Below are 12,722 nucleotides of genomic sequence, written 5' to 3' on the forward strand. Positions count from 1 at the left end.
CCCCCGCCGGACCCCCCACCCAAGGCCTCCATATGAACTTCGACAATGTTCACTTCCTCCACAACGCTGGGAAAAGCAATTTGTGTGCGTGGGTTGATTTTGCATGGTTGCTCTCTTGAGTGACACTTTCCTGTCACTTGGAGGGCGAGCCCCACCGACCCCGAGGCAGTGTGTGCGTGCGCGTGCGCGTGCGCGTGCGTGCGCGTGAGCGAGGAGGCCAGAGAGGCTGTTTGTTGTTGTCTTTCTCCGTTAGCGCGCCGGCAGCCCTTTGTCGTTTTGCCGACGAAACCCAACAAAGACGCCGGCTAACCGCTCGGCTAACCGCTCGCGTGGCTGGCGTCCGTCCGCGCAGGAGGACATTTGCCATTCTGGCACTTTCTCGTGTCCGACGCTGCGCGATGAGACTCTTGACGGTGAGCCTCTTTGAAACGTCTTCCTCTGGAAGCCTTCATGATCGCAACGCGTTTGATTGCGGGACTTCCTTTTGACTTGGAGTTGAGGTTCCAGTCACGAACGTTTCTGCGCTCGGAGAGCGTCGGACGGGCCCCGAGCGCACGCGGGCTACCTGCCGACCCGCTGACCTTTGACCTCGGGAGGTCACTTGAGTCAATGAAGACCTTCTGACTTAGGCTCCGCCCCCTCCGAAGTGGACGACTTTGTTCACCTTTTCTTTGCTCTCCTTCCTCTCATCGGCCCCTTTTTTTTTTTGCCCTTCCTGCACCCGGTCCGCCGGCCGCAGCGCAACAGCAGCGCAGGCGCGCCTCGGTCATCGACTTGGCCACAAGTCGTGCGGCCTTGCGAGAAGCTCGCCCACGTGTCTTTGGACACTTTTGTCCATTGTGTGCTCACTGCTCCCAAAGTTTTCTTGCCGGGCTCCCTTCCGTTCAACGAGCGCAGGGGTCAGCCCGCTGCGACTATGCGGCGTCTATTTCAAGCTGCGGCGCAAGATGACGGAGACGCGATTTCGCCGTCTGATTCCGAATGCAAATGCGCTCGGACCCGATGGACGGTCGCGACGTTACGACAGTAAAAAAAAAAAAAAAAAATGCAATGGTGATTTGGGTCCTCTCATGATTGGCACGCGCGCGTTTTGTTTCTCTCTGCGCTGGCTGCAAATGAAAGTCGCGAAAAGCAACCCGCCTGGCGCGTGCATGCGAGACACAAAGAAGCGTGTTGGATCGTTTGTAGAAAAGTAAAAACTTTATTGCGCTGAAAAGTGTCAGTGGGTAAATAGGATATAATCTTTCTTTCTGTACAAAAAACATTCCAAGAATAAATAAAGCCGAGTCCTCGTGAATCATGACTGAGTCTTGACTGTGAAATTTCCCACAACTAATTGGAGCGTTGACCTTTCCACTTGGCCGGGGTGCGCGCGCGGCCCCCCCCCTCCCCCCCCCCGCCTCCGTCTCTGCAGCACCTGTGCTCGCGCGGAGGGGGGCGGGGGGGCGGTCCGTGCAGGCAAGGGCGTCGCTCGAGCGGTCAGAAGACCCCCTGCGGGCGGCCGAAGGCGCGCTCGAGCGGGCTGCCCGGGCTGGAGGCGGGCGAGGAGGAGGAGGAGGAGGAGGAGGAGGAGGACGGCGGGCTCGCGCCGCAGGAGAACCACCCGGAGCCGGAGCCGCAGCCGGGGCCGGGGCCGTCGCCGGGGTGGCCGTCGCGGGGGGGCCCGCCACGGGGGGCGCCGCCGCGGTCGGCCATGCGCAGGGTCTCGGCCAAGGCCCAGATGTAGTTGTGCGCCAGGCGCAGCGTCTCGATCTTGGTCAGCTTGGACTCGTCCGGAAGCGCCGGAAGCACGCGGCGCAAGCGGTCCAGGGCGCCGTTCAGGTTGTGCATCCGGTTGCGCTCGCGGTCGTTGGCCTTCAGCCGGCGGCTCTTCCGGACCACGCGCACGGCGGCCTCGCCGCGCGCGCGCCCCCCCCGCCGCCGCCGCTTCTTCTGCGGCTCGGGCGGCGGCGGCGGCGGCGGCGGCGTGCTGGCGCGCGAGTCGTCGTCGTCGTCGTCGCCGCAGCTCAGCGAGAAAAAGTCGTGCGCGTCCATGAGTGCGGCGGCTTGGCGCAGGGCGAGCGAAGTCGAGCGAGTGTGGCACACGACCGACCTCAGCCCGACTCTTTATAGCGCGCGCGCACAATGGTCCCCCTCGGACCCCCACCCTCTGCCCCCCCCGGAGAGGATGAAGAAGATGAATGAAAGCTGCCCCGTGCCGCGGGAGCAGCTCGTTTGCATAACCCGCGGGTACGAGGAGCGTGCCACCAATCACGGCCACCCAATCGCAGGCCAGCCACGCGTAACCAACCCCCCGCCCCCCCCTTACCCCCCAACACACACACACACGCCTCCTAGCCGCGGTCACGTGACGCAAAAAGTCCGTCACACTAGACACAATCGGCGCGTGCGTGCGCTCGTTGTGTCGCCATTAAGAAATCATGAGAGTGCGCTTGCGCGAGCGCAATATATCAAAGGTGAATGGCGCCATTGTGTGCGCGCGCCGTGCGCTTCTTTTCACGCTTTTGTCTTGCTTTTCTTTCTTTTGCTCGAGCTGCTGCGGCTTTTCTCATTCTAATCACGCACGCGCACCGCACAACGGCGCCTTCTGCGTCTTCCTCTCTGATGGAAACGGGCCACGTTGGATCGGGTTCGTTCATTTCATCGCGAGAAGGACGCAAGGGCGTCCCCGACGGTTTGCTGACGTCCAAATGTGAAGTTCCTCGGCTTGCCACTCCGCATGCGGCCTCGTTTCATTTCCGCGGTGCAGGACAAAATCAGGGAAGATCACCAACAGAAACATGATGCGGTTCTTCCCCCGAAAGGGATGACGGGCGAATTCCAGAGGAATTGCTATACTCCCCCCCCCCCCGCCCCCCATATGTTGTTGAGTGCAAGCGTTGTTGTTCCTGCGCATGTGCTGCACGTCTCCACTTGCGTGGAAAACGCAGCTCGAGATTGTCACCGCCAACACACGATTGCGACTGCTCGGTCTCCCAAGCTGTTGCGCTCGAGAGATTTCGCGCAAAACTTGGCAATGTGCGTTTCCGATCCGCTCGAATCCAGTCATCACTTTGACTCTTCCGCTGTCCGGTTCCGATCCAGGCACCGTCCGGCTTGTTGGCCAACCTTGTCATTTGCGTCCCAAGACGTCACCATTTCTGAGTTCCGTTTTCCAGCAACCGGTGCAGAGTGGCTCCAAATACCCCCAAACGCCCCTGAAAAATGGTGACCCCCCTCCACGATTAAAGTCCATCCCTCAACTAGTCTGCCAAACTTGAAAACGTTTTTTTTGGGGTTATTTCATTGCCAACCGGTGAAAGGAGATTTGACTGCTGTTGCTCCTTCGTGGGCACTCGAAAATGGCGCGAGGATTTTGTGCACCGGCCGTTCCACTGTTCTCGTCTCGTCTTCTGGCACTGATCACTTTCGCTCTGCTTGATACTTTGCACGTTGTCGCCCAGTTGTCATCGGGTGGCACCGCCGCACGACGGTTCACTTCCATTCCGGAATGTCCTTCCACACTTATTTGTCATGTCCTTGTTTCTGACGATTCAAATCCCGTGTGCAACTTGGCCAATCAAGATGATTGGGATCTGATTCTGATTCTGACTTTCCCCGCCACGGCTGACCAACACTTTTCTTGTCATGAAATCCATTTTTTTTTTTTTCCACTCGTTGTCTTTGAATGAGAAGCACCTGCGTGGAGTCGCCCGATGCGTTGGCTGCGCGCGCGCGTTGACAAGTAGGCGGGGCTTACAAGCGACAGCACTTTACGGCGGCTTTGTCCTTTTTACGGCATGTTGACTTCAAAGCGCGGACGCGGTTTCGGCGGTGGCCGCGCACGTGGGTGGCACGCGCGCTGCCACCGACTCCACCGCCGCGATATCTTTCGAAAGCGCCCCCCTAAGACGATGAGCGAAAGAAAAGGCAGAAAGAAAACAAGTGAAAGAGAAAAGCGTGGAGTGAGAGCTCTGTGCGGAGAGCCGCTTGGACGGGATTAAGACACGAGACCCGGAGGGGCCCCCCCAACCCCCCCGGACGCGCAGATCCTCCTCGGGGCACACCAGGCAGGAGTGAAACGCCGCCCCAAGTCGCGGCGGCATCGTCAACCATTGTGCAAAAACCAAACCAAGGTTGCTGCTTCTGGTCGCGGAAGGTGAGGGGGGGTCCGACGTTGAAGAAGCGACATCTGGGCCTCGAGGCGCCGCTTGCAAACTTGCCGACCACGACGAGGCCAAAGCACCAGAAAGTCGCCGAGCGATTTGGACCTCATCGAGCGATTGTCACGCGAGGAGAAATCCTCGTTTGCGACTCAGCTCACCGACCAAAAGCAAGCAAAGCGAAAATGAGAAATGGTTTTTGTCAGCAAAGTCAAAGAAGGCACTTCACCAAAACCAAAAACAACTCCAACTCCTTTTTACACGTGCGACGATAATTTGAGGGAAAATGGATCGCATCCAGGGGCCGCGCTGGATTCGCACGTTTCCGAATGTTTATGTTTTGAAAATGATGTTTCGCTTTCAGTTTTGACGACACGGGACTGCGTGATTTGGAAAAAAAAATCTTTCCAAAACAAATTCCAAGCGCCGCATATTTGGAGGTTTTTTTCATCCAAAGTGCACAAAGCCGCTGTGAAAAAGACGCCGTTTCTTTGAAAGCCAAATGAAAGCGAACTCTCCTGAGAGGTCGTTCGGAATGGCCCAATCAAGGTGCGCCCCCACCCCCGCCCTCACCGAAACAAACGTTTTAAAAATGCCCAAAAAAAGGTCAACCTCGACTTGGCGGGGGCGCTTGGATCCTATCACCCACCAAAAGCGAGAGAACACTTGGCTCACCAAATACAGCGGCAACGTTGTCGACAACGTGGCCGCTTTTGGAAGGCGGCCATGTTGTCGGCGCGAGCGGCGCACATCGGCGAGGGCGAGCTGCAAAACACTCCGGAAGCCACAATGACAATCAAAACCTTTATTTTTTTTCTAGGACGTTTCGCCGTCGGCGCCCGTCGGCGCCGTTTCCACGGCGGCGCTTGGCGGAGGGCAAGCGTTCGCCGCGGCGAAGTTGTCAGCCGAGCAAACAGCGGGCTACGGGTGAAAAGGAAGCCGTTCCCAGAACGCGAGAGCAGATTGATGAAGAGGCGGAGGCCGTGCGCGCCGGCGCATTCAGCGCCGTGATTGACGACGGCCGCCATGACATTAAAACCTTCCTGGGCAACAAGGCGACAAAGTGGGGGGGGGGGGACCGCCGCTGCCGCGATGGATGCCGCTGCAACGGCGCCAAGGTTTCTCCCCAAGAACTTGCACTTTTGTCCTTTGGCTTCTGCGGCGTCACGTGACTCTCCTCCGGTCGGACTTGACTCGGGAGAAAAAGCCAGAGAGAAAGCCTCCACTTGACTCGGTTTCTTGAAATGTGAAACGATCGCTTTTCTTCACCCCCAAAATGTGTCGCGCGTTTGGGCGCCCGTCCTGGGGACGATTAGGTGCGCGCTTGAGACCGGAGGATCGTCTCCAAGGGTCACGTACGTCCGCGTCCCCGGTTGGAACGAGGCAAAATGGGGCGAGCCCGATCGACTCCATGGTCTTGAACGTCGCGGACGCGGACCCTTTCCATCCGGAAAGCCGCATTTCCGCACACGTCTGTTAAAAGGTCTTTCTGGCTTAGCGGGCGCAAAGCCGCACGTCCGGAGGAGGACGAGTGAAAACCGGGAAACATTTTCTGATCGAGCAAAAACCGGTCAGCTAGACTAACTCGACGGTTAGCCCGGCGATCGGCGCTCCGACGTCAGCTGAGCTTCGGTTGTGCTGAAAGGAGAAGACCGCCGAGCGTTCGCCGCTCCCTCGAGAAAGCCCGCCATCCGAGTCCGGACTCGGCTGTCACGTCCCCGTCCCCCGCCAAAGACGTTGCAGAATCGACGCCGGCCCCCGTGATTCTTCGGCGCCGATGCCGACGCGGGGTCAAGAAACAACGCGGCCAATTTCAAGCGTAGACGTACGCCGAGGCTCGGCAAAGCGAGAGGCCACGTCCGAGCAAAAGCCGATCGGCTCGCGGGATCGCGAGCGCGCCGGTCCTGACCGACGGCGGCTGCGGTCCGCAAAACGCCAACTCGGCCGTGTTGACGTGGGCTTGTTTTTGCGAGCGTAGCCGTTGGCGTGAACCGGCTCCCATTTCCAACCGGCCCTTTGTTCCCTTTTACCGTCTCGGCAAAAAGTTGCGCGTACGGCAAGCGCGCGCCGCTCCTCAATGCGTTCGCAACACCCACAATGCACTGCGGCCGTCAGGCCCAGGGAGCCTCTGTGTGTGCATGTGTGTGTGTGTGTTATGGCTGGGGGGTCCCGGGGCTGTTTTGGAGAGCAATAACTTGAATCGGTAGCAACAAAAGAGCCGGTGAATGGGAGCCGAGGAGCTGCGAGTCTTGACTTGTCAAAGCTGCAAAAACTTTCTTTCAGCCTAATGAAGCTGTTGTCCGAGGAAGCAGCCCGCCACACCTCCTCTCCATATGTCTGCTTACTTTGCATCTCAAAAGTGTGTGTGTGTGTGTGTGTGTGGGGGGGGGGGCACTGTCTGTGTGTGTGTGTGCGCGAGGGGCGGGGACTTGGTTTTTATGGCCGCACAGTCTCAACTATGACAAAAGTGACAAAGACGACGCACACGATAAAAACTTAGAGGCTCAAAGTTTGCACGCGAAACAACGGCAGCGAGCAAGCAACGAGATGAGGCCGAACATCAGAAAGAAGACGATGACTGGAAAGGTGATGGTGGCGATCACCAAGTTGATATGGTCAGCAGGATGACATGACGAGCCTCAAACCATGAGGACGATGTGAGAGCGATGAAGAGGTCGAAAGCCGTGAAGACGAAGATCACAAAGAGAATTGGGATGATTGTGACTGGAGTGAAAGATGATCAGCTCAAGTGAAGGAGGTGATCATCAACATGACGATTAGGAAAACTAAAGTGATGACGGGATGATCATGATTGCGACGAAGATGATGCTGAGGCTATTTTTAGACCTTCTCAATCAATCAGCACTGGAGACCTGAGGCCCTTTGCGCGCTCGCGTGCGCTCGTGTGTGTGTGTGTGTGCTGCCATCTGGAGGCGCAGTCTCTTCAGTACAAGCGTTTTTAAAAACAACATTTCAAGTGACGCGATAGTCCTCCGCTGTTGGTTTGCACTCCAAATAATTGTTCAAAAATTGTTCGTGTAGCGTAGCAATCCTTTTTCAGTTGGAACATTTTGTGAAATGACAACGTAAAGTGGGCAATTATTTTGATAGTCTAAGGCGGAAGTGGCAGGGCTAGTGTCGTGGGCGGGGCAAGACCAGAAGCCCGGAAAACAAAAAAGAAAAAAGTCGGCGCGGCAAGAGTCTGCCGCGAGAAAATGTGAGTCACTCGAGAAGCAGAGCAGAGCCACAAGGAGAAGAAGAAGAAGATCTCGAGGGGAAGTCCGCCGCGGGAAGCAAGTGGGGAGCAGTCCCTCCGACTTCCTGGTGAGTTTGCCGCAGCTGTCAATCAAGCGCGATCCGGTCGGCAGGTGTGTTGGGCCACGCCCCGCGCCAAGGTGAGTTCGCGGCCGCTCTCCGCGAAACTTTGGAGTCCAACTCTTCGCACTTGCCTCAAGTGCACTCCGCGAGCGACCGCGCGTCTGATCGTGCTGGCACAACGTGCGCATCGCGGACGACAATAGTCGCGGGTTGACTCGTCCCAAGTCCGAGAATAAGAACGATACGCGTGTAAATTGAGGCGTCCGTTGTTTTGGAAAGGATGGCTCGACTTGACGAAAGGAGAGATGGCTTCCGTTTCAAGGCAGCTTCGTTCAAAGGACGTCCGACCCGCCCCGCGGGACGATCGAGTAGACGCTCAATCACTTCCTGCTTTCCCTTCCTTCAACAGCCAATCGGAAGCTATCGACATCAAAACATAACCGACACACCTATACAAACAACCTCGTGTGATTTACGTCACCTTAACATGAAAGAATATGATGCTCAAACATAAAACGATGAAATGAAAATCATCAATAATATTCCATCAGCTTACACGTGAATGGGAATACAAACACATGGTCGCTACGGGCCCCGAGTCTCCCGTTGGCGCCGATGTGCGTGTCGTTTGTTGGTTTGTTTGTTTTTCTTCCTGTCCAGACTTCGGAAACATGCCTAACCCGGAAAGTCGGGCCTAACCGCCAGAGAAGCGTGAGACAGGAACGCCATCGAGACGCATCGGGAAAGAAAAGCCATGACAACAAGTGTCATTCGTGACGATGTGACGAGCGCGTCCAAACTCGGAGCGCCCGTCGGCATCCCCAAATGCTCATTGCAGGGGAAACCAAAGTCCGCTGCCAGTGGCCCTTTTTCAATGAGACGAAAAGGATTCAAATCACGCCGGTGCTCGGCCGTCGGCGTGGTGCAGGACGGGTGCGTTTGTGAATAGTTGAAGAAGGCGTGCCACGAGAATCATTGTGAAAGCATTCAGGGGCAAAAAAAAAAAAAAAAGCGAAACAAGAAAACCTCAACGCGTTCCAATGTAATATTTATTTGGACACGTTTGGCCAACGAGCAAAAGACGATCACGCACGTCAGACAAACGAGCGAGCGCGAGAATATGCCGCCGATGTCTACCAGGGCACCGAGTAGCTATTTGTACTTGAGGAATGAGCGCGGGTCCTTCCAATCAACGTACGGAAAGGCATTTGGCATTTCCGAGGCGAAAGCAGGCCTTTCTGCCGTCCGTTCAATTCACGCTGCCGTCGCACGGAAAAGTCGGCTCCTTCTTGAAATGTCCAAAAGCTCTCCTGCGGCGTCGGCTGCCGGGACCTTTGCGGATGGGAATCTCATCCCAAATGTCGACTTTTTCGAGAGCGCCAGCCAACGCTGCGGCGCGGCGCCCATGACGTCGAGCGACGATTTGAGCCGGCGAGCCGCTACGACAAAGGAGATGGAAAATGTTCATCGGCCGAGTCAATTCCACCATCGCCGCGACCATTTGGCGGCGGTCGAAGCGCCGTCTCCCGCCCGCCTGCTCCCTGCCGCTTCCGTCACGAAGCTCCTGTCAAACTCGACTCTCGATCTTGCCAGTATCCCGTCCACGCTTGTGGTTATTAGGATCGTACTATTGGTTCCATCCCTGCCACGGTTTGGCGTTGGCCGCAGGCGGCTTTCCAGATAAATGAGCTCCCTGAGCAGAAGCACCCGTGGCCATAGCCAAACTCTGGAAGAGTTTGGACTTTCTCCCTCTCAATTTGCCACCTCTGCCTGCGATCGACACTTGGATAACGCTAAAAATGAGAACGGCCAGACATAGCGCGTGCACAGTCCATCACTTTGAGAGTTTCTCTTCGGCCGCGTTCATTGGAATGTTTCTCATGGTTCTTGTGAGTGACTTCCCGTCAAGAAGCTCCTCAGTCGTTTCCGATGGCGTCGTCTGAGCTCGGACTCAATTGTTTGCGTTCGCTTCGGGATAGGTGCAAAGCACCGAACAGGAAATGACATCGCCGCCGCGTCTGTGTCACTTCCTGCCGAGCTCAGATTCCACCAACGTGCTGCGATGTCATTGTCAGAACGCCACGAGCCGGTCCGCCGAACGGTGTCCCGCCGCGGCCCGCCGGAGACCTTCAGGAGTCCTCTAGAGGCGCAACAGAGACCCTCCAGGGTCCTCCAGACTCACAAGAGATCACCCAAAGTTCCAGATGGTCGGCACACGTTTCCAGCGACCCGCACGCAAGACAGCCAACACGGAGGCCCGGCGCACTTCCAAAAAGACCCTTCAAAGATCCGTCAGAATCCCGGAGAACAACTCCGCCATCTTGTTCGACGTTGTTCAGCTCCTCAAAGAAAAACACAGAAAAGCAACGTTTCCTCAAAGGAACCAGGCCTGGATTTGATGATGGAACACGAAAAGGATTCACATCTCCACTCACGATGCTTTTTGCAGGGAGCAACTAAATCTGAAACTCACTCACTCTTTGAAGAACGGGCGATAAAGCAGGACGAAGGTCACCAGAGCCACAGAAATGTTACGGCGACTCACCTGGAACCCGACCAGGCTCATCTTCCCGCTCAGCCGGATCCCCTTAAGACCTGTACGCCAGCTCACATGGACCCACCTCAGACTTCTCATCCTCCTTACTCGGACCCCCATCAGGCTGCTACCCCTGCTCACTCGGACCTCCATCAGGCTCATACTCCTGCTCGCCTGGACCCTCATCAGGCTTCTGCCACTGCCCACCCAGACCATCACCCTCCTGCACACCTGGACCCTCATCCAGCTCCTCTTCCCGCTGACCTGGATCCCCTTCAGACTTCAACCTTGGCTCACCTTGAAGCCCAACTTCCCGCTCAACTTGACTCCCGTCCTAGTCCTCTTCCTGTGCACCAGGACACCCATCCGGCTCCTCTTCTGGCTCAGTTGGACCCTCCTCAGACTCCTACTCCTCCTGACCCGGACCCCCATCTGACTTCTACCTCTGCTCACTTTGATCCTCATCAGACTCATATCCCTGCTGCTCAGCTTGACTCCCATCAGGCTCCTCTTATTGCTCACCTGGATCCCCATCCCACTCCTACCCCTGCTCATTGTGACCCCCTTCAGTGTCCTCCCCCTGCTCACCCGGACCCCTGTCAGACCCCTCTTCCTGTTCACCGGGACAGCCTGGACACTCCCAACTTTCCGGGTAGTTCCGGCGAGCCCAAACTTTGCGGCTTCCTGCTGAAGCAGGGCGGCCCTCTGCGGGCCTGGAAGCGGCGCTGGTTCGTCTACGAGGAGAAGCAGAACCAGATGTTCTACTACCGCACCCCGCAGGATGTGACTCCGCTGGGCCGGGTGGACCTCAGCTCCGCCGCCTTCACCTACCCGCTCAAGGCCGAGACGGGCACCTTCCACATCGAGACGCCCGAGCGCACCTACACCCTTAAAGTACAACTTTGAGAGAACGCAGACCTGATGCCAACATGCCACTCCCCTGCTCTCAAGCCGTGTTCTGCTCTGTCCTGCCTAGGCGCTGACTCAGGATCTGATGCTTTATTGGCTGCAGCAGCTGCAGCTCAATCGCTGGCATCACCGACAGGGCCGTCGGACGAGCGCCCGCCCCGATGCCGCGGGCGATATCACAGGTGCGTCTGTACTGTGCCGCTTCACCTATTCTTAATCCGTTCCGGCTGCTCTGGTCTGTTTTTCACTGCTCCGATCCTGGTTTCACTGGGCTCGGTCTTTTTCTTTCTTCTGGTCTGAATCTGTTTACGTCTTCTCCGATCTGGGTTTTAACTGGCCCGATATGTGTTTCACTGATCTGAATCTTTTTTGTTTTTTCTGGTCTGACACTGGTTGAAATGACCTGAATCTTTTGGAATTGGTCTGAGATCAAATAAAGTGCAATTGTCTGAATAAGTTCCAGCTTGCCTATCTGATTGAGTTCTCACTGGTGTGAATTGGTTTGAACCGGTTTGGGAGTGGCCTCCCGGAGCTTGACTCGTCAGTGATGTGTTCCGGTCACGCGAGCCGTCAAAGCGGCCCGTAGACCTGAACATGTGGGCCGCGTTAACAGTGACCTCCTTGCTTTCCGCTGTTTGTGGCGTCGCGAGCAGCGGTGAAGGTCAGCCGGTGCGGAAAAGGAATGTTGAGCAGCAAGGCGGGGTGGGAGGAAGCAGGAAGTGACTTTTTCGGGTGCTTCCTGTTGTTGCTGAGCTCTTCCTGATGAGCGAGCCTTCAATGACATCAGGAGCAGAATCCAACACGTCCTGACCTGGAACCCGATCAGACCCCTCTTCCTGTTAGAAGTTACAGTGATATATTTTATCGCTATCTAGTTAATTAGCTACTTGAGCACGATACTTTGCGCGGATTGATCTTTGTTCCCCAGGGTTCAATTTTGGGCCCTCTGCCGTTTTCATTGTATCCGCTCCCCTTGGGTTCCATCTAAAGGAAACGCGATATTTCCTTCCACTACGATGCGGATGGCTATCAGATCTATCACACCGTTCGAGGTAGCGAGAACTAAGCGGAGACTCGGAGGGGATCGAGCCTTTTCCTCTCTTTGGAATGATCTCCCGCTGCACGTTCGGCCAGCCCCTTCGCTGCCCATCCTTAAAACTTGTCCTGAGACCCATTTTTGCTCTTTGGCTCTTGACTCCGCACGGGACTTGATTTTAGCTGGACCGTTTTTGTGGTTTCTACTGTCCTTGTCATGAATGGATTGTTTTATTGGTAGTTGTTGCCTGACTTATTTTTGCTCCAGGGCTACAGCACTTTGCAGACAGCGGCGGTTGTTTTAAAGCGCTCTCGAAATGCAGTTGAGTTGACTTGAACGTGTATGCGTATGCGTACGCGTATGCGTACGTTGGTGTGTCTTGCCCTTTCATCAACTGACTCGTTCATCAGGAATTCTGCCTCTGTCGTAACTTGTGCAAGCATAGACAAGGTTCGATGTCTGACTTCTGAAAGTCACCGCCCGTTTAAGGAACGTTTGGATTTCGTCTTCATGTTCTCTCCCTGCTTGCCTGGCTTTTATCGGGGTTCTGCGGCTTCCTCCCGCGTTCCAGAAACACGTTGGCATGTTAGCTTCGTCAAAGACATTCGGGTTTGGCATTTGATCGAAAGTGAATCCTGATTTGATTTAGGCTTCTCGATCAAGAAAACACCTCCACGTATGCGACACAATGAATGTGCCAAACAGTGCTGTGTGTGTGTGTGTGCGTGTGTGTGTGTGTGTGTGTGTGTGTGCGTGCGGGCGTGCGTGCGCGTGTGGGCGG

At 56.1% G+C, this 12,722-nt stretch overlaps 2 protein-coding genes across 2 annotated transcripts in view; one reads left to right on the forward strand and one right to left on the reverse strand.

The window, feature by feature from the left end:
* Positions 1-1,395: 1,395 nt before the first annotated feature.
* On the reverse strand, positions 1,396-2,034 carry neurog1 (neurogenin 1). The gene has a single exon (XM_019858197.1). The coding sequence runs from the start codon at positions 2,032-2,034 to the stop codon at positions 1,480-1,482; it is 555 nt and encodes a 184-aa protein (XP_019713756.1). The 3' UTR covers positions 1,396-1,479.
* Positions 2,035-9,189: 7,155 nt separating this feature from the next.
* The window catches only part of tbc1d2 (TBC1 domain family, member 2), a 9,924-nt gene continuing 6,391 nt past the window's right edge, over positions 9,190-12,722 (forward strand). Inside the window, exons 1-3 of the mRNA XM_019858198.1 lie at positions 9,190-10,137; positions 10,486-10,890; positions 10,973-11,087. Of these exons, the coding sequence (XP_019713757.1) occupies positions 9,523-10,137; positions 10,486-10,890; positions 10,973-11,087 (1,135 nt within the window). The 5' untranslated portion in view covers positions 9,190-9,522. The remainder of the gene's footprint in view (positions 10,138-10,485; positions 10,891-10,972; positions 11,088-12,722) is intronic.

This window comes from Hippocampus comes, unplaced genomic scaffold (assembly GCF_001891065.2).
Source record: "Hippocampus comes isolate QL1 unplaced genomic scaffold, H_comes_QL1_v1.1 scaffold48, whole genome shotgun sequence".
NCBI classification, from domain to species: Eukaryota; Metazoa; Chordata; class Actinopteri; order Syngnathiformes; family Syngnathidae; genus Hippocampus; species Hippocampus comes.

Coding starts and splice junctions, on each gene's coding strand:
- neurog1 (XM_019858197.1), bottom strand. CDS start 2,034: ATGGACGCGCACGACTTTTTCTCGCTGAGCTGCGGCGACGACGACGAC.